The 21,874-nt window shown below is 32.2% G+C and overlaps 1 protein-coding gene across 1 annotated transcript in view; it reads left to right on the plus strand.

The window, feature by feature from the left end:
• The first annotated feature begins 6,198 nt into the window (after positions 1 to 6,198).
• Positions 6,199 to 21,874, plus strand: part of LOC127724922 (E3 ubiquitin-protein ligase rnf213-alpha-like) — a 162,369-nt gene continuing 146,693 nt past the window's right edge. The window contains exons 1-8 of the mRNA XM_052231925.1: positions 6,199 to 6,496; positions 8,171 to 8,272; positions 8,772 to 8,867; positions 9,687 to 9,873; positions 10,827 to 11,120; positions 14,337 to 14,911; positions 15,818 to 15,968; positions 17,583 to 17,803. Coding sequence (XP_052087885.1) covers positions 6,203 to 6,496; positions 8,171 to 8,272; positions 8,772 to 8,867; positions 9,687 to 9,873; positions 10,827 to 11,120; positions 14,337 to 14,911; positions 15,818 to 15,968; positions 17,583 to 17,803 — 1,920 coding nt within the window. The 5' untranslated portion in view covers positions 6,199 to 6,202. The remainder of the gene's footprint in view (positions 6,497 to 8,170; positions 8,273 to 8,771; positions 8,868 to 9,686; positions 9,874 to 10,826; positions 11,121 to 14,336; positions 14,912 to 15,817; positions 15,969 to 17,582; positions 17,804 to 21,874) is intronic.

A 21,874-nucleotide genomic window follows, 5' to 3' on the forward strand; every position in this document is an offset into this window, starting at 1 on the left:
AAAGTGCAGTTAATTTCTGAATTGACAGGAAACAAACATCAGACTTGGTTTCTGAGTCAGTACTATTCTGTCAGATTGACCGATGAGTAAACATAAGTCAATCTAACACAGAGGCAATGATTGCATATAATGAAAGCCTGAACCCTACCCCTTTGTCAATGAATTCTGAAGTAAAGGGTTATTCTGTCTAATAGATGTCAGACCCCGTCAGACTGAATTTAGGACCCCAAATCAGTTTGTCAACCCATTTTTTCCCTAAAAGCATTAATATGAACAGTTAAGCCCTTGTTCGATTGGAACCAGAGGGGTGCAATCCTAACAATTTTTCCAGAGCAAAGAAATTACATTTTCATCTTATATCAAAGTGCATAGCTTATCTGATCCCAATTTGGTTGTTAAAATGAAAGGTTGGTATTGTAAGAAAAAAAACTTATTCAATTCAGTTGGATACAAAACATTGTCATTGATTATTCTCATCTCTTATCAGTCGGTTATAAAATTAGAAATTAAGGGATTGAAAATGAAATACACGCGAAAGATCTAACATCACAGTATCCAAATTGCACCCATTTGGCAACAATAGCAGAGGAAATCTTACAAATTTTCTTAGAGACTAAACACTTTGTATTTTTACGATTTGATATTATGCTAGTCTTTCAATATAGCTAAATAAAATTATTTAAATATTCAAAAACTTTCACAGTATATATCAAGAGATGAAGTATTTACTGTAAAAAGAGTAAAATCTACGGAAACTTTGCCATGCAACGCCCACAAAAAGTCGCAACTTTTAAAAGTTAGCAATTAAAATATGTTACAGCATCCATTTCTTTAATAAAAGTACTGAAGTTATATTGTAGTGATATAATCATTTGTTATCAGTATACTTTGGTTTGTTGTTATATATTGTACTAATATTTGTATAACAGTTAGTTATATATATAGCAGATCATCTTAATAACTCTATTGGCAAATTTTCATCCATTTATATATCATTCTATTCTACTATTCTAATGATAGTGCAGTGCAAGTGCATGGTGGACACTCTTCTGTAATAATTCATTTTTATACGCCCGTTTACGGGACGTATTATAGTATACCGTTGTCCGTCCGTCTGTTCGTCTGTCCGTCCGTTGTCAACATGTCTCACATTAACTAAAAAATCCTTTAACCAATTTGCATAAAACTTTGGTGAATTGTTTATATCTATTGACGTGAGCTCCCTTTTGTTTCTTATAAATTTTAGATTTTACGTTTCCCAGTTATGGGGTTTTATTCATTAAAAAAAGGGGGATTTTCCAGTTTTCGGACAATAACTCAAGAATGCTTTCATCAACTTGCAAGAAATTGTGGTGAATTGTTTATATCTATTAACATGAGCTCCCTTTCGATTTTTATATATTTTAGATTTTACGTTTCTGAGTTACAGGGTTTTATTCATAAAAAAGGGGGGATTTTCCAGTTTTCAGACAGAAAATCAAAAATGCTTTCAGCAGTTCTTATGAAACTTTGGTGAATTGTTTATATCTATTGATGTAAGCTCCGTTTAGAATTTTATAAATTTCTAATATGACATTGAGAATTAATTGAACTTTATTTATTTATAGTCTGACAACAGATTTACTAAGTATTGCGCAACAGCACAGTGTATTGCACAACAGCAAGAAATCTTTAATTTCAAGTTCTTTGACTACATTTATTCAGAAACCTATAATATGTCAAATATTGAATTACAATCCAAATTCAGACCTGTATCAAGCTTGAATATTGTGTCCATTTTTGCACCAAATGTTCATGGTTGGACCTCTGCGGGCATATCCAGCTGCGCTCAGGGAAGCAGTTTATTTCTAATAGATTGGATTTGAGTAGGCATTCATATTTTCCCGCTTTTGTTGCAAAAAGTTCTCGAAATATTCTTCCACATGTGTTAACACAAATATTCGGTATTCATGATTTGTTATTGATATATATATTTCTCACGACAAAACATTTTCATATCATTTATCTATGTTCTTAAAAATTATTTTCATGAATATTTATTGATGAAATTAATATTTAATAAGTGATAAGAATTGTTATTTTGCACTCGATAATATCCGCGTAATTATACCAAATACGTTCGGTTATCAGTCAAAAGCGCAAGGAAATTTCTGAGGCAACATCACACCGGAAGGACCTCGTAAGGTCACATCCAATGAAAAAATGGATAGTAAGCATGGACTATTGTCAAATTGTTCTAAATATTTAGAGAAAGAAAACATCAGCTATTTAATTTTGACAGATCTTAATTTAATAGGATGTCAAAAGATCTGAAATTTAATATTCAAGTACTCGGTCATGATACTCGTGAGTACTCTTGTACTCAGATATACCGTTCTTGAGTTATGCCCCTTTATAAATGGAAAAATTGCTAAATCTGTTGTTTCTGTTCTCTTACTTTAGTTTGCCTCAACCAAATGTTATGAAACTTATACACAATGCTTTAATCACAAAACGGTCTTAACTACGTGAATCCTGCATCTGTATGTGGAAGTTGACTCATATTTACAAGTTGGGGCATCTGGCCCATAGACACATTCTCCATTTATTTTGTTTTTGTTTCAGGGCACATTTGCAAGATATTATGGAAAAGTTGACACCATACTTTGCAATGGACTACCTTTTACCAAGGACACTGATGTCTTGTATAGCACTCGAACAACTACCTCTAGCTGCCAAATCTAAATGGATTTCACCAGACGTTGTACTGGCTTCATTATGCTTTTATGTTAGAGATGAAAAACATATCACAAAAAATGACATGAAGGAAAAAGTGAGTATCAAATGAAACAAATATAAAAACATATACAAAATAAGTTTTTACCAATTTATTAGCATAACAGCAACATAAAGACTAATTAAAGAAAACTTCAGAAGCTGGATTCTTATTGATAAATTAAACAAAGATCATTATCTATCAAAAAAGTTTTATTCAAAGGATCCATTAGCATAGGGGATCATTATAATTGTAGAATTTATACCAAACCAAATGCATTCTCCCATAAAGCTTACCCAGTTGCAGTCAAATATTGATGCCAACTGTACATGTGCACCATTTCTCTCAGCAGCTTGAAATGTATGTAATTGTATAAAAGTTTAATAGCTGTCGTTGTGGATATTGCCATCCGTGAACACTTGAATTGGCTTCCACATAAAAATGTTCAGGCTTGGCTAATAGTTCACCATACATTTTAACACAAAGTTTTTGGCACTGATAAGTAATCCTGTAATCAAAATGGTAATAGTACAATAATTAACATTGAAAATCAATTGGTCAAATGCCATGTTATAACCATATAATTTGAAATTAGAGATTTGAAATGCCTGAAATGACTCTTTATTATCAAATTATTATTGTTTTTTTAATTCACTACATGTCATCAGTTGATAATGAATTAATCAAAACCATAAGGTATTAGGACCACAGATATCAATTACAGGTATCTTTTCATTATAAGATAAATGAATTTCTCTAATTCTTTCCAGATTTATCCTTTTCCTGATCTGTTGGTTATTTTCTTTTATCAAAGTGTGGTTTGTTTGATCTCAGTTCTTCATTGGTCAAAATTTGATTATGAGGTCAAATTTTCTTGCTTTTCTCTGAATTTCCTATTGTGACGTCATGAAAAAAGGCGCTATGCCTGATGACATCACATAGAAAGAACACATCTATTTGCAGATCATTCAAAAAGAAGGATTGTGTTTGTCTGCATATCATTTAAAAATCATTAGAGTAACAGATTCCACCACCAAAGCTTGTGCAATATGATATTTATCCACTCTCGACAGTTAAATTTTTAGCTCACCTGGCCCAAGTGAGCTTTTCTCATCACTTGGCGTCCGTCGTCGTTTACTTTTACAAAAATCTTCTCCTCTGAAACTACTGGGCCAATGCTTGGCCACAATCATCATTGGGGTATCTATTTTAAAAATGTGTCTGATGACCCGGCCCGCCGACCAAGATGGCAGACATGGCTAAAAATAGAACATAGGGGTAAAATGCAGATTTTGGCTGATATCTCTGAAACTAAAGCATTTAGAGCAAATCTGACAGGGTAAAAATGTTTACCAGATTAAGATCTATCTGCCCTGTTATTTTCAGACAAATCAGACAACCAGTAGTTGGGTTGCTGCCCCTAAATTTGTAATTTTAAGGAAATTTTGCAGTTTTTGGTTATTATCTTGAATATTATTATAGATAGAGATAAACTGTAAAAAGCAATAATGTTCAGCAAAGTAAGATTTACAAATAAGTCAACATGACCAAAATGGTCAATTGACCCCTTAAGGAGTTATTGCCCTTTATAATCAATTTTTAACAATTTTTTGTAAATTTTTGTAATCTTTTACAAAAATCTTCAAACTTAACCAAACTTGGCCACAATCATCATTAGGGTATGTAGTTTTAAAAATGTGTCCGATGGCAAGATGGCAGGCATGGCTAAAAATAGGACATAGGGGTAATATGCAAGTTTTGTCTATTATTTTTTGAACAGTTATAAATAGAGAAAATCTGATAGTGGCAAAAATGTTCAGAATTATGAGCTGTACCAATTGTCCATATACGTCAAAACTGTTAGACAAATTCTTATAGGAGTTATTGCCCATAAATGACAAATTTTACCATTTTTTTTCATTTTTGCCTATTATCATGTGAACTATGATATTTAGAGAGAAACATATTTTTTCTGTAATGCCTTATATGATTTAAATTATAATAGATAAATTAACACTTTAATTCACAAAAATGATCAGCAAGGAAAGATCCATTAAAAAGTCAATTTTGCCAATATAGTTAGTAGACTCTCACTCTTCATAGGAGTGATTGCCCTTAAACGAGGATTTCTTTTACCCTCTTTTGTGTTATGAGCAAATTCTAAAGAAGATAGAGAGAAAATTAGCAGACTAAAAGATCGTTAATACAAGATCAGCAAAATAGAGATTTTCGTCATGAAGTCTATTCTCGTCTACAATGTTGGAGAGTGTCCTTTGTTTGATATATATATGCACATAGACCAAGGTGAGCGACACAGGTTCTTTAGAGCCTATAGTTAATATTTAAAACACTCGGCAAGCCTCACATTTTAAATTAAAAAATTTAACTGTCTCTAGTGGATAAATATCGTATCACACTCGATACAGTGGTAGAATCTATATATATGTAGTTTTGAGATTTTTATAAGAGAAAAATTAACATTTGACATTTATTTTATAGGCAACTATTGACTGTCTGAATGCTGTCCTCCGAAAGTTAAATGAAGAAATTCTTGAAAAGTAAGATTTCAGTAGAAAGAACTGTTAAGGGGTTAAAAAAGGGTTGTGAAAATTTGGAAATGAATGTGAATAGTTGTAAAATTAATTGAAATGTTAAAATTTAAATTGATAAATACAATTTAGACCGATCTTATATTGAATAAAATGTAAAAAAAAATAACAGGTACTACCAAAAATTTGGGCATTACAACATACCACATAAATGACCAACATGTGACTCCTCTGAAAAAATGGATGTAAAAGGCAACAAAAACCAACAATACATGATTTAGAATGCCGGTTTGGTATATTATAGACAAAATGTGGTTGGTTTTAACCTGTTTTACATGTGCAATAAAACCCGTCCCTTATCTATACAGGCCATATGCTGTAAAACTATAACACACAATAAAAAACCTGCAAAACACAGCTGCCAACAGGATGATCACTAACTTAAATCAGGAAATATATACATTGTACAAGATAGCTCATACTAAGTGCATGATTAGAAATGCAAATATAAGGTTTTTTTTAGAGAATGCAATCTTATGTGAAGTATGCTAGATATAACAAAGATGTGATTTGAATGAAATATCTTTTGGTGTTTCTCATATAATTTGACCTGATATAAGTATTTTAGCTATTTCAAATTAAGAAAAGATCCAAAAAGGCTCAGGTTGTGTTGAGCCGCTGAGATCTTACTATATAAATAGCAGAAAACCCCAAAATCTGTGTATTAAACTTATTTTGCCTCCCCGAAACAGTATAACATCATACCAGAAATAGATTTAATAAGTTCTGCTCTCACATTGCAAAGTTATCGACAGTGATTACACAGGAAGTTAACAGAGAGATACAGACGCAGGAATGAATCCTTAATGGTTATTCGTTTTGTTGTAGATCTCCTGAGATGTTGTCATGTGCATTCAGATCATTGATGATTGCAGCAGATGTGTTGAAGTCTATGCATCAGAGACATGGTAACAAACTGAGAGACACTGTTATGTGTTTAGCCCTTGATGATTTTCTTACCAGTCTGCATGTGTATTATACAACTAATGCTGAATTGTCTGAGAAGAGTGGAAATGCTGCTGAAAGTGAGAGTTTTGAGAAAACCTTAGATGATGTACAGTCTGATGTTAGACTGTGGTTAAAAACAAAAATGGCATACTGTAAAAGTAATGAGCTGTTGCCATGTTTAAAGGTAATGATAAAACAAAATAACATTGGACTTGCATGGAATTAAAGACTCCCAATAATTTGAGTTTTTTTTTCAGTCCCATGGAAATTGCCCTTTAATCAATACATTTTCTCATTTGACGAGTTGAACGTTATATAAGAATTAGTGAACATAACACACTGTTTGATTTGAAATAAATTCCTGTTTGTCAGAGTCATGTATGGGAATTTGGTCATCAGATAAATAAAAGGCATTTTTTAAACATCATGCACTAGTCCTAGTATGCTGGGATCAAATTACTGCAAACTTGACACTTAAAATTGGTGAATATAGACTCACTTTTGATTTTGGAAATTGTTTTGGTTTTTCATCCAGAGTTATAGGACTTTCAATAGACATATTTCACTCAATATTGATATGCCTAAGGGTATCCTCATGCAGGTTTTTCTACATAGCCATTTTATTAGCTTTGATTAAATGCCTTCTAATTATCCCATTTTATTCTTGCAATAATTTCAATATGCTTAATAAGGGTGTATCATGTGCTCTTTGCAAAGTTGTTTATTTATATTGCTTTCATGTAGAATTTGTTTTTCCTTATATGATTTCCATAAAACCCCAAAATGGCAAAAAAAAAAGTTTACAGCTCTTTTCATAATGCTAGCAAGGCAAAGGTTTGTTTGGCTTGCTTGCTTTGTTTGTATCAATGTTTGCTCAAGCATTGTAATTAAGATTGACATCTGAAAAACAACATAAAAAGGAGGATTTAAACTTGTATACATTATATTTGATTGGACATTATCAAATAATCAAATTTACCTTTACACAGATTTAACTACGCCTACTTTTATTGTTTGCAGATGTCAATCTTAATTACAATGCTTGAGCAAATATTGATACAAACAAAGCATGCAAGCCAAACAAACCTTTGTCTTGCTAGCATTATGAAAAGAGCTGTAACATGTTTCTGATTGATGAATAGATTAGAATATAAATCTACATCAGCATGCTTTAAATTACTGTTAGAATATATTCAAATAATTCTTATATATGATTTGCATATCTACAAATACTTAAATAGGATTAGTCTGAAAGATTTTTTTCCCTTGGTTTACACTTGGATAGACCATGTTGCTGAAACTACTTTCGTAACCTAAGTAAAAATTCTAGAAAAATGTGTTTAATCCTATAATCAAATAGATATTTGGGGAAAATAAAGTTAAAAAAGGAGTATAAGTCTTAGTCTTAAGTTTTAGTTCAGTTGTTCTGCTTTTTTAAAAATTGAAAATAAGAAGTTTCAGAGAATTGAAACTGGTAAAAACTTGATAAAAGAAATGAAGTTATTAATTATTAGACAGTTTTTAAAAGCATTTGCTTTTTCTGTCATCGTGTATGGCCATTTTGTTTATCGTCAAAGTAGAGTGCACACATTTTTCATTCTACAGTTCTTTCAAGATCGAGTAAAAGTATGTGTCGTATTGATAAACCTTACTGTGTTTGCGGATCTGCAACAAGTCGTGTTTATTTCCACGTGGTAATTTGTGGTATTAAGATATATTGTTACTGGTCTAGTTTACGATGACCGGTTTTTAGTATGGAAACAGTTTAAACGAAACGAGAAGTATTTTGACATTTTCTTAAGATATACGGCAAATGCTTTTTCTAGCTCTATAACGCTTTGATTTTTTTACTTTTCAGGCTTGGAACAGGGTACTGAATGTTGTTGTACCTCAAGGCTTTATCAAAGATGAATTTGTCAAATTTATATCTGAATGTCTCCATGAGGCATTGCAATTTAAGGTAAGAAAATGAAATTTCATAATTGGATATGCCATGCACTGAAAGTATTTACCTTCTTTAAGAAAAACAGCTAATGAGTACTTTACATATATATTAAATAGTATTGTTTTACCTTGTTGATAAGAAGATTTAGTATGGTTTTTAATTATTAACTATTCAACAGAGGCCAAAGGATGAGGACGTAAGCAAATATAGGTCACTATATGACCTTCAACAATTGAGCACAACCCATACAGTATTGAAAGGTATTAGAAGCTCTGAAAAAAATATTAAAAAAAAATCAAACGAAAAAAACCAACTGCCTTATGTTTGATATACCATGTTTTCAGGTACATTAAAAATAGACATATAGTATTTGAAACACATGTAGAGATATTTTGGCTCTAGGTGTCTTGTGAGTTTCATGCATATTGTTGGGTTTCTGTCTCATGGTAGTATATTTATATCCTACCTCTAAAATTTTATTAAATAAAATAAGATGTCATGTTTTACATTGCAGAGGCAGTATGAGGAAGAACTTGTCAGAGTTTACTGTCAAAATCAAGACTTGTTTTGTAGTGCAATGCTTGATGTACTCAGCAAATATGTTTTCGAGGTAAGAATTAAAATATTGAAAAGAAATTACATTCACTGAAAGTCAGATATTGTTATTCTGAAGTCCCTCAATTGATCTCAGAATTTTTATTATACCCCCGCTTTAAAAAAGGGGGGGGGGTATACTGTTTTACCTCTGTCTGTCCTTCCGTCAGTCCATCTGTCCGTCCCATGAATATTTTCGTCGCATTTTTCTCAGGAACTACTTGACAAGGATTTCTGAAATTTGGTTTCAGGGTTTATATAAGTAAGTTACACCATGTGATGCGTTTTCAGATTCATCACTCAACAACTTCCTGTTTACCGAACACTTGTATTATTTTACACATGATAGCCAAGTTGAAAATTTTCGTCACATTTTTCTCAGGAACTACTTGACAAGGATTTCTGAAATTTGGTTTCAGGGTTTATATAAGTAAGTTACACCGTGTGATGCGTTTTCAGATTCATCACTCAACAAATTCCTGTTTACCGAACACTTGTATTATTTTACACATGATAGCCCAGTTGAAAATTTTCGTCACATTTTTCTCAGGAACTACTTGACAAGGATTTCTGAAATTTGGTTTCAGGGTTTATATAAGTAAGTTACACCGTGTGATGCGTTTTCAGATTCATCACTCAACAACTTCCTGTTTACCGAAATATTTCGGCGGGGATATCATCAGTGAGCAGTAGCTCACAGTTTTACTTGTTTTTTACTTGTTTCAAAGTTTTGGAAATTCTACATATGCATTTTTTGTACTGATGTAATGTCATCAAGTTTTATCTAAATCCAACATAATGACTTGATATTCCACTGATGAACAATCTTTTTCAGGCTGTAGTTAGATTGAATGATGATATAAAATATGAAAAATGGAAGGAAGACCAGCTAAGAAACTTTGGACAACTTTTGTCATTAGTGTTTGAAAAAAGTGCAGCCAGTGATTGTTTAAAAAACCCTTCATTCAGCCTTCAGTTTATATTGAATTGGAGACCTTTTCCAATATATGTAAAAATGTGCAGTAAGTTGTTACTTCTATAAGTTATGCCACTTTTGCCATTGCTAAGTAACCTCTTTGATAAAAAGGAAGATATTTTTCATCCACTGTAAAACAATTTTTAAGTTTGTTTTGACTGATTTTCTGTTTTGCTGACATGAGGATTAATATGAAAGGAACAGCTCATTTTTTGTGATGTTTGCATAGCAAATTCAACATATAAGGCTCGATATTTACTGTTTTTAATAACTTTTTTGTATTAATCAACTCTTATGAAGGTACAGTCAAAACCTGTATTAAGCAGTCACTCCTGGGAAGTATCAAAAGTGACCACTCAAGAGAGGTGACTTTTGAAACGAGGTTTAAAAAGATTCCGATACTGACATCCCCTGTGGCCGGGATCGGGTCAAATTGCAGGCAATGAAATCAAAAATGGTGCTGTAAATTTGAAGAAAATGTCTAAATATTCATGGAGAAATAAGTCTCTGATACAGTTTTCAACGGAAACTTAAAGAGTGGAACAAGGCAAATTCAATATTCCCCTTCTATTGCGAGATCTGGGTTTCAAACAGTTTTTGATTTTGATTTTGACTTTGATATTTTCAACATATATTTTTCATCATGAAGATTTCTGGTACTTAAAAACATTAAAATGACTGTGTTAACATTTTAAATGACGATATTATTAGAAAATAAGGTGACTGCTGACCGCGTTAGACAGGTGACCGCTGAGAGAAAACGTTTGGCCGGGTCTGAAAGTGACTGTTAGAGGCAGGTGACTGATGAAACCAGGTGGCCGTAAAGGCAGGTTTGACTACTCAACTGACAAAACTTTGATAACAGCCTTAAAAATAATTTGTAATACTGTAATCTACTAAAATGTGAATTTAAACTATGCAGAATTTTGCATAATTTAATTGAAAATTATTAACAAAATAATGAAGATAAGATTCTTAACTATTATTTTTTTTCTGCAGAAAACAACATACACTCTTCTTTCCTTAGTGCAACAAGTGTTTCAATGATGAAAAGTTTGAGGGATTGCATAGAAAATCTTGTTAAGGAAATTTTTGACCAATCAGTATCTATTGCAAATCTATGCATAATTCAAGAAAAACAGGAAAGGTTTACCAGCATTGTGAAGGATATTCCCGAATTAGAAGACAAAGGTTTAAAAAGAGAGATTGAGCTAAGAATTGCAGAATTGAATGCATACAATGAATGTTTAAAGAACTTGAAGCAGTTCATAGATATCTGTTATAGATGTGATGGTAAGTATTATCAAAAATAAAATATTGGTCCATCCTGTGACATCCAAATGAAGTCATTTTCTTCATGACGTGATTCACTTGATTATTTTCAATCCTTCAACATGTTGTTGAGGAAGCAGGTCATAGTGATCCTATTTTGGCTCCATCAACTTTAAGGTTCACTCAGTAATTACAGATTTTTATTATATATCAATTACTTTTTCTAACCTTCATGGAATTAAATTAAGAAATAATTCATGGATGCCATAGATTTGTTGGAAAAGAAGCACGTCATATTAGCATGAAACTTTAATTTGAGAAACGCTTTTTTATGATTAAAAGAATTTTCCTTAGCAAAATGCTGAAAATATTTTCTTTCGATTTTCCTGTATTTTACTGATTAAATGACTACTTTAAATTCAGAAATTATTGCAATATTTGAAAAAAGTACAAAAATGCGATGATTTGTCATTGCGATTTCAGGAAAATCTGTATACACTTATTTTAATCAGATATCAGAATGCAAGTTATTATTACTGCAATCACCCATTTAAATGATTTGAAAAAAATTCTGAATTTACAGTAAGTTTTTATACGACCGCAAAAAGTTGTATCACTTAGTCGTCGTCGTTGATTTTGGGGGTTATGGTCCCAACAGTCTTAGAATTAGGGGGCAAAAAGGGGCCCAAATAAGCATTTTTCTAGTTTCCAGACAATAAATTGTGGAATGGTGTATGGATCTCTCTGAAATGATACCACAAAGTTCCATACCACAACGGGATTGTAAGAATTGGCTTTGGGGGGGGGGGGGGGGGGGGGGGGTTATGGCTCAAACCGTTTAGGAATTAGGGGCAAAAAAGGGAAAAAAACAAGGGTGTCCTGGTTAATGGACAATTACTTAAGTACAAAACATAATTTAAAAGCAGTGTAAGGGAGGTAATTCAAACACAACATGGTTTGAATTACCTCCCTTACACTGCTTTTGAATTATGTATAAAGAAATGTTGTATTGTCTTGAGGTGATTAGCTGTCAAATTATTTTTAGAAGTTACTATTTTAAAAATGCTGATGAAGGAAATTTAATTTTAGCCATGATTATGTATGTCATTTTGTATTTTAAGACTTTTATGATGTATTTAAATGGGTTATTATGGTTGCAAACTCCATTGGAAATTTGAATTGAGATTATGACCATATCTTGAGGGAAATAATTTTTTTTGGAAAAGGGGGGGCAGGTTGAAAAAAATTGGGGGGGGGACAACTTTTTCCTCAAAGATTTCAAGAATTTTTGCAACATCAAAAAAAGGGGGGAAGATTTTTTTTTTTGGATGGGGGAAAAGGGGGGGGGGGGGGGTCAATTAGCAACAGCATAGTGTATTGCAGAAAAGCAAAAAAAAATGAATATAAATTCACAAATCACATAACCAATTCAAGTTATTTGACTACAGTTATTCTGTGTCAAATATTAAATTATAATCCAAATTCAGACCTGTATCAAGTGCGATATTGTGTCCATTTTTGTCCCAACTGGTCAGGGTTGGACCTCTGCGGTCGTATCCAGCTACGCGTGGCGAAGCAATTTATTTTAACAGTATTAAGACCAAGGTTAAACATTTTCAAACATCAGTGATGTTGGTTTTACTAAAGTGGGGTTAGCCACTGCCTTTATACACATACATACAGCTGGTATGAGTCACTGTTTTGGAATGTCAAAATATATAGATAGGGTGCTATTTCAGGGAGTTACTATACCAATTGGTAGACATTTATATGTCAATGGGTCATAAATGTTCACATTCTGTTTACATATAGTCTGTCAAAACTGTTCTGATCTATTTATCTAAAAATATGAATGATTCAATGTGGTTGTTGTATAAATAAGATGTCATGATAGCTTGGAAATACTCATAATTTGGTTGTCCTTTTCATATGATATAATTATATGAATGTCAAATCTTTAAAATATCAAAATAAAAAGAAATGAGTAAGACCCCATTTTGGCCCTAAAATATAACTTTTTTTACAAAGTTGTTGGAATTGTAAACTTTTAGCTATTTATTGGAAAGTCGGATATTTTTATTACATATTAATGTGCAAATTTGGACAATAAAATGGAAATGCATCAGGTACTTGCATCATTATTTCATGCAAAAGTACTAAAATCGTCAAATGAAAGTGGCTGCACTTGTGTTCAGTCTTAATATTTAAATATAAGTTGTATTTAATAATAATACATAACATATATTAATGTTGAGACAAAAACCATCTGAAAAGTGACGTTTTATGACATATTTATAGATTTTTCATATTAGAGCTTGAATTAGAGCTTGAATTAGAGCGTTTTTCACTACTGAATCGTTTAAAAATTTTATCTACTGTGGATTCATTATTATTCGTTGGATAACAATTTCCATGGATTTTGTGGGAACAGACGAATTACAAATTTTCTAAAGGAGAGTATGCAGACTTGGTAAAAACCATGAAATTAGATATCCACGAATATGCAATCTTTCCTCAAATCACGAAATTTGCATAGTTGCCAAGTGACATGATATTCGTGTGTAATACACACTTTTTCAACGGTTTACACGCGAGGATTTTGCCACATGGCGTGTACACACTTTTCAGAATCAGATCAGAACTTTACAAATGTGCCTTGTTATCAAGTAAATGTAACCAAACTAGCAGTTGTTTTGAATATATATGTGCCTAGTGGTGTTGCTTCAAAAGCAGCAAAACAGACCACTGTTGAATACAATAAAAGTTTACAGTAGAACATTGTTTATTATATTTACAAATTTGTATAATGATTACTGTGAAATTATGAACATTGTTCATATTAAAAAGTCCGCATCTACGTCACACGTTTTCACACGCTTTTTGACATGTCATGTCATGTCATGACATGATTTCTCATTGTCAGAGGTTGGCAAGTATGGTATCCATGAAAAAAATGGAATCAACAGTAATTGAATAGCTAAAGTAGACACTTAATGTTTAAAAGATGTCAGAAATCTTTAATAAGATGTACTTCAAATTTTATGCTGAAATTAGCCCTTACTGGAAATTCTCTTCTGACAAATTCATGCCAAAAAATTAAAATTATACCAAAATATTTAATTTGCTGATTACCCCATCCTTCCCCCTGAATTAATCACTACTATTTGTTTAATCGTATTGCTTTATTTACATTTTCCATGCAGATATCTTATATTTGTAAATTATTTTATATTGCAGGAAACATTACAGTATTAGAAGAACAAACTAGGAAGTTTCAAGAATTAGATAAAGTGTCTCTGAAAGATATATCTGACAAAGGAGAGGTACCAAAAGACATGAAGAAATATAAACCTAAGGTAATAGCATTTGAAATTGAAAGTGATGTTTTAGAAGTACTACCTGAAGTCATTAGATGTTCCAGTGGGAATTTGTTCATAAGAATATGGGATAAACTTGCTACAGATTTTCGAAGGACTGTGAAACGTGCCTTGGAGATTGGTGAAATAATGGATCATGTTTGGCATCCAGCTTATAGAGAATGGAAAGGTTTACACCAACGACTGAAATCTGGTGAAATTTACTTTAAGGAATTTGATACTATTTGTGGAGGAATGGACCCAGAGACTTTGAAAAAAGAATTTCTCATTCTTGAAGAAGGTAAAAAACAATCTTGGATAAAGGAAAGAACTGAGCAAATGACCAGATACAAAAATTTACAGAATTGTTTGGATGGAGCTTCTATTATAATGGAGGTTGTGGAAGAATTCGAACTTGAAGGAGACTTTCAGCCAATTAGACAAATTATGCAAATGGTGAGTAACAATCTAGAAAAATATATTCAACTATTTTAATCTAGAAAGTGGACAAAAAGAAAAATGCATTCTCTGTTTTCATTTGAGTAAATATCAGATAATTTGCAGAATATTTCACCATTAACATTTAAGTTCACATAAACATCACAGCTGCTTAAAATATCTCTCCCACAATTAATAAGATAATATTTGGAAAATGATGATAAAGTACTGTAAAAGGAAAACCACTACAGAATTTTAGGGGAATGATACATTTATGATATCAAAACTATGTTTTACATGTTTGACTCCAACCACCATTTAACACAGCTGCCACTTCTTGAAAATTTGATTAGACAAAAAATGTCAATGTAAAAGCTAACAAATCCTGGATCTATGCAATATTTTTATTTTCCTCTAAGGAATTGGATATTTAAGAAATTTTAATGCCCATCCTAAGATGGAAGATGGGCTTTATTTGAATTTATTATTTTATACATCCACTTCATTTGAACTTTGGTGGATAGTTGTCTAATTGGCAATCATACCACATCTCCTTATTTTTATATTTATGTTTTCCAGTATATATGCATCTGTTTGTCTGTCCTTTAGTTTAGTAGTCCCTCTTGCATCAGGTTAACATATTAAGGTTAAGGTAGTTTACAATGAAATAGCAGTCTGGTCAACTTGAACTTAATTCAGATATACTGCAAGCCAACTATCAAGTTTTAGATTACACCACAATGTTCCAGTTTTATACATCATCTGGTAATTATATCTAACTTTGTAACCTGCCTGAAGATCATTGTAATGTATAAATTTCTGGTATTCATTTAGGCATAAATTCCAGGTAAGAATAATAAGCTTCTTAGAACCTTAAGTGACAAAAATTTTAAGATTTAAATGAACTCTAAATATATCTTCCAGACAAAGGGAAAAGATACCAAGATGAACAAGCTGAAGCAGTCATACCTGAAAACTTGCTCAGTGCTAAGTGATATAAGTGAAAGAAAAGTCAACTGTCTACAGAAGTTCATGGAAAGTAAAAAACTGGTGAATTGGTTAAGGGAAAAAATGTGTAAGTTAATGCCAAAAAAAACCAACTTAAGAATAAGTAAAGGGTATGTTTTTGTCTCAAGTGCAATGCGTTGCAGAGGACTTAGAAATATTTGGCATTTGTCTGTTCATCTGCCTGTCTGTATTTCTGTCCAATCATATCTTGTAAGCACTCTCACTTGTATAATTCTTGTCAGATATTTATGAAATTTATATCAACAATGTTATGGACAAGTTTGAAAATGAGTGCCGATCAATTATTAATCCCCTACCGATGAAGTCGAAGGGGACTTTAGGTTTGCACTGTCTGTCTGTCCGTCCGTCAGTCCGGCAAATCAGTTTTCCACACTTTTTTCTTCCTGCTTCAAGATATTGATTTGATATTTAGGATATAGATTTATCATGACAAGTTACAGATCAAGTTTGAATTTTGTTCCGGTCTGATGATTTTGTCCAGAGTTATGGTCCTTGAACTTACAAAATTCACTCAAATAACCAGTTTTCCAACTTTTTTTTTGTCATGCTTGAAGATATTGATTTGATAATTGGTATATAGTTTTATTATGACAAGTTACGGATCAAGTTCAAATTGTTTGCCGGTCTAATGATTTTGTGCAGAGTTATTGTCCTTGGACTTAAAAAATTCACTCAAATAATCAGTTTTCCACACTTTTTTTTGTCATGCTTGAAGATATTGATTTGATAATAGTTATAGTTTTTAACATGACAAGTTACAGATCAAGTTTGAATTTTGTTCCGGTCTGATGATTTTGTGCAGAGTTATTGTCCTTGGACTTGGAAAATTCACTCAAATAATTAGTTTTCCACACTTTTTTTTTTGTCATGCTTGAAGATATTGACCTAATATTTGTAATATAGTTTACACCATGTTAAGATATAGATCATATTAGCATTTTGTTCCAGTACAATAAATTTTTAACAGGTAGGGGACTATGTATTGCCATGCAATACTCTCAGAATGCTTGTTTTTAAAGGAGTTATGTCTCTTGGAAATATAAATTCTATAGTAAATTGCATTGTTAACCCTATCAAGGGTACAATTCTTGCCAGGGAATTTGAAATTTATACACACAAAAGGTTTATATCAGCAATGTCTTGGACATGTTAAAAATCAGTGCCGATCAACTATTTTTAAAAGAGTTATATATATGCCCCTTGGAAATATTAATTTAATAGAAAATTTCATTGTAAGCGCTTTCTTGGAGGATTGTTATGAAATTTACATCGTAGGTTTATATCAGCAATATATGTCTGGGGTAGTTCGAAAATCAGTGCTGATCTGTCATTTTTATAGATTATCTGTTATTTTTTATGTCTCTGTGAAATGTAATTTATATTTAACATTGCATTGTAAGCATTCTCACACCTCCATTTCTTGTCAAATTTTTAAAGTTTATACAGAAAGTCTGAGAAGAGTGAGTGCTGACCATCTTTTTACTGAAGTTACTCCCCTTGGTAATAGAAATATATGGAGCATAACTTTGTTAGTGATCTTGTGCCTACATTTCTTGTAAAATACTTATTAAAAAGTTTAGTATTACTTAAATTTGACATAAATTCATAATCACAAGAAGAAATATCAGCAGTTGTTATTCCCTACTTGCATATTCAACAGCTGGTTTACAAGAATTGAAAACCTTTGTGGACTTAGCCTATATATCCACTGGTGATCAAGGATTAGAAATAGCAAAAGTCAGATGTTTGCAGTCAGCAGCCATTGGATATGCCCCTCTGATTTTCAACTTAAAGACGTACTGCAGTTATAAAGATTTCTTGGAAAGATGTGAAGAAGTTTGGAAAGCTTTAGATTCTAATCAGAATCTTCCCAGTGAACTTGTGAGTAACATTATTCTTCAGAAATATAAATTGTTTTCTGCTTTAATTTAAACTGGAAGCATATTCATAAATGGTGTCTTTATTTTAAGGTAACACGATACCGAATGGCATATCTCCCAATTTCCAAACTTTTTGACACACGTGTTCTTTGAATCGAATTACATCGGAATATGTAATAAAAAATGGGGGTCACCATTTTTGTTTTCTTGGTATTTTGATAGGAATACGTCAATTTTGGCGACAAATTTACATAGGTATATAGGAGAAATGGCTTTTTTTCGGCTTTCCTTTTTAGATTTTCCAATAGATGGATATGTTCTTATATACAGAGAAAAACAAAAAACTAACATATTATCCAGGATTGCATACTGAATCCATACACGTAAAAAAACTCATATGTCACCATCCTTGTTTTTGAGATAAATGGCTTCAAAGTTGATCGATATGCCTAGAATTTGACCGAAAACGTATGACGTTATTGAATGCAGAATATAACGTTATTCCTACTCAGAGATATGGAAAACAAAATATGTGTCAGGATCTGAATGTTGTTTATTTATTTTCATTTCCCTTGTCGGGTTTCGTAAATTTCCTAGTTATGCAATATGAAATTCTACTGATATAAATTTATTTCGTCCTGCACATGGAAATTTCACTCACATGAATTAACATTAATCTCGTCTGAATTTCACACCAAACGAGCATATACTTGAAACTTGCTTGAACTGGTTGGTTCCACGTGAATCTTATGATAATAGTTCATGCATAAATCAACGGAATTTGGTAAACGTTGAATTTATATAAATTTTTATAATAAGATTATTCAAATAATATCTTTATTCTAAATTTAATTAAAATCATGAAAAATACCTCCAAATTTTTGTAAAGTTCACGTGAAACTAACATGAAAAATTTCACGTGTGGTTCATTTGAATTACTGAGTTTTTAACTCCATCATTTAAGACAATGGTGGTGTCATCGCTGCATCCATGCAGAAATAGAGTACTTTAAAAATTTGATTCAGTTAACAGTTTTATAATTGCTTGGTTTTTGATGGTTGTTTAACGTTCAGTGGCAAATAGTTCATGCATGTTCGGGACGATACAATACAATTTGGAAAACAGTTGTTTATAAAAGACAAATTTGATGCACCAGTCAAAAAAGGTTAAACATTCTGTTAGTTGTGAAAATTATGAGGGAAAATAATGATCCTGATAAAATACACATTCTAAAAAATAAAATAACAAAACTCAAAGAAAAATTCAAAACTTAAAAGTCCCTTATCAAATGACGAAATCATAAGCTCAAATACATCGAAAGAATGATAAACAGCCGTCATATTCTTGACTTGGTACATACATTAGTATAGTGTACTCTACGTGGTGTAAATGTGTGAGTTGGTTGGTTGAGCAAGTCGGACAAACCTTGCAAACTGTATGCAAAATTTCACAAAGTTCAACAGTCTGTCATTTGTGGAAAATTATTTACAAAACAAATCTTGAGATCATATATTCATTCTTTATAAGTAAAGCAAACCGCGAAATATAAAAGTTCCAGCTTGAAATTCCACATGTAGGAGATGTAAGCCGGAGTCTGTACACTGCGTTCCTTTTATATGTTATTAAAATGCCTAATCCAGCAACCTGTCATGAACAAAAAATAAAGAAAATCCAGACGACATGCGTACCTTTAATATGAGTAGTAACACCAGGTAAATAATTTAAACCTGAAGCAAAAAGACTGTAGTCCTAAATAATTAGCCGTATGTATAAACCCTATGTATATATGTCAAGTGCGGGATTGACGGTAGAACGGACACGGGTGAAACAATATGATGATATGTTCTCTATTGGAATTTTGGTGACAAAACATATTTTTGAATATGCAGTTCATATAATGGAATGGTAATTTGGAGATCTAAAATGAAGTAGCAATGTAAGCAAGCTACCATTTCCGTCATTTTGTCTTTGGTGGAAAGTTGATTAATTGGCAATCTTACCGCATCTCCTTATTTCATTATGGTTTGAATTTTCTCAAGAAGAACAAAAGTTTTAAGACTTAACAAATATGTACTAAGAGACTGAAATGTTACTGTGATAATTATACTACACATACTTTCCAATTTAGGGGACCAACGTTTACTAAAACTACAAATTAGAAATAAAAAGATACTCGTCCAATTAGCATTAGTCACAATTTTCTTGAGGTCTTTGGTTTTGATGTCGTTAAATGTCCAGATGTTGCTATCTTATAAATTGCATATCCCATATCTCCATTTATCATTATAACAGCCAACTTTTGTACAAAAAACATGTACCATGTATTTTTTTGTTTTATTTGTACTTGTCCTTTTACAAATAAAGTCTCATGTTACCCCACTTCCATAATGAGCAAGCGGTCGATTGCTTTGAAAAAATTAGAGGCAATGATTTAAATTTTAACAATTAAAGTTATAAGTGACGGGTGTAAATTGTAGGATTGATTGTTGGTTGCTTAACGTCCAGTGGCAAATAGTTCATGCATGTTCAGGACGAGAACAAGTTAACAATAAATACAATAGCTAGGTTTTGTAATAGAGGCCATCTGGGATGATGGTCGAGAAAATTTGGACTGACACTGGAAAATGAGGGTATATTGGATAGGGACAGACATTTTGTTTCGCAACAGGCCACCTACGGACCTCTCAAAGAGTTGTTTCAAGGGTTCTTAATGTTCAAAGAGCGTAGAACTCTCTTTACACGAGGCATCGGATTTAACGTCCCCATTCTGACCGGACGTGGCTGCAAACTTGATACATCCCGCACAGCCAAATGGACGCCCCACTTTGGAAGCATTTTCTGACTGCAGGTCGGAAGAAGACCAAGTGACCATATTTCTATTTCCTAGTCATCCTTGGGGTGTAAATTGTAGAATAAAAACAAAATATAAAAATTATGTACATTGTCAGAAATATAAAATTCAATGTATTTGTACTCACTACGAAACAAGTGGAAAGGTCGGCGAGTCTCGCTTTTCATCGTGTTTCTAAAGCTCGTACACATACATTTTATATAACAATGTACATATATTTATCCACACAAAGAAATAAAAACACTTCTTTTTTACATGTATATAGATATACTTTTATACTTGTTCTAAAAACTCCTTTTAAGACTGAAACTCCTCGGGCTTTTCCTGACTCGAACTTGTAAATGTAAATTATTTCCAACTCAAATCACACCAAAAAAACCACACTACCACCGAATACCCATGCAAGCGTAAATTACTACAAATATAAAATCTAAATGATTTCAAGATCAAGCTATTTCAGTCTCTTTCTGTCGTTTGAAAAATAATTAGTCAGTCGTTTGCTTGTAAATTTCGAGAGAAAAAAATTGTAACTGAACCAGTCTGACTAGAGCCAGCCCGAACTATCAACTTGCGTTTATAGACGCAAGTGGATACTTGGAGCTGGCTTTAATCAGACTGTAACGGGACCTGATTTTTTTTAATTTTATTTTTGCCGAATCAAGTTCCCATGTATTTCTCAGCCTACGTTAACTTTCTCAGGCCTCATTCCGATGTTGCTGTCTGCCCTGTGTTGACTTGGTCTATAGGGTTACAAAGCTAGATCTTTATTTTTAAAATGTTTCCGAAACTATATCGGATTTACTCTGTACAAACCAATGATTTTCAGAGACTGTTTACACTTGGAACATAGGGAAAGTTATTCGGCAAAAATAACCAAGTTAAACCACGTTTTTTACATTCCATACTAACAAACTATTTTCTGTATGAGTATCAAAGTCTGCTTATATTGTGCTTTTTTGCCTAATTCTATCCGTATTCTCATTCCGATAAATTTCCTTGTTCCATTTTGCCCGAGCGGTGTTTTTGACGACCATTTTAACATGAATTAATAGTTGTTTTTTCACACATCATCCCAAGTGTCTATAGATTAGATTTCGACTTTCAAAACAAAATTTCATGCTGATACGGCGCGCATCATGAATAAGTATTTATTGCAAAAATAAACCAAGAATAAAATAAAGTGTTAAAACTCAGTCTGTTATGCATAAAAACATATATAAG

Source organism: Mytilus californianus, unplaced genomic scaffold (genome assembly GCF_021869535.1).
Source record: "Mytilus californianus isolate M0D057914Y unplaced genomic scaffold, xbMytCali1.0.p SCAF_14, whole genome shotgun sequence".
In the NCBI taxonomy this organism is placed as follows: domain Eukaryota; kingdom Metazoa; phylum Mollusca; class Bivalvia; order Mytilida; family Mytilidae; genus Mytilus; species Mytilus californianus.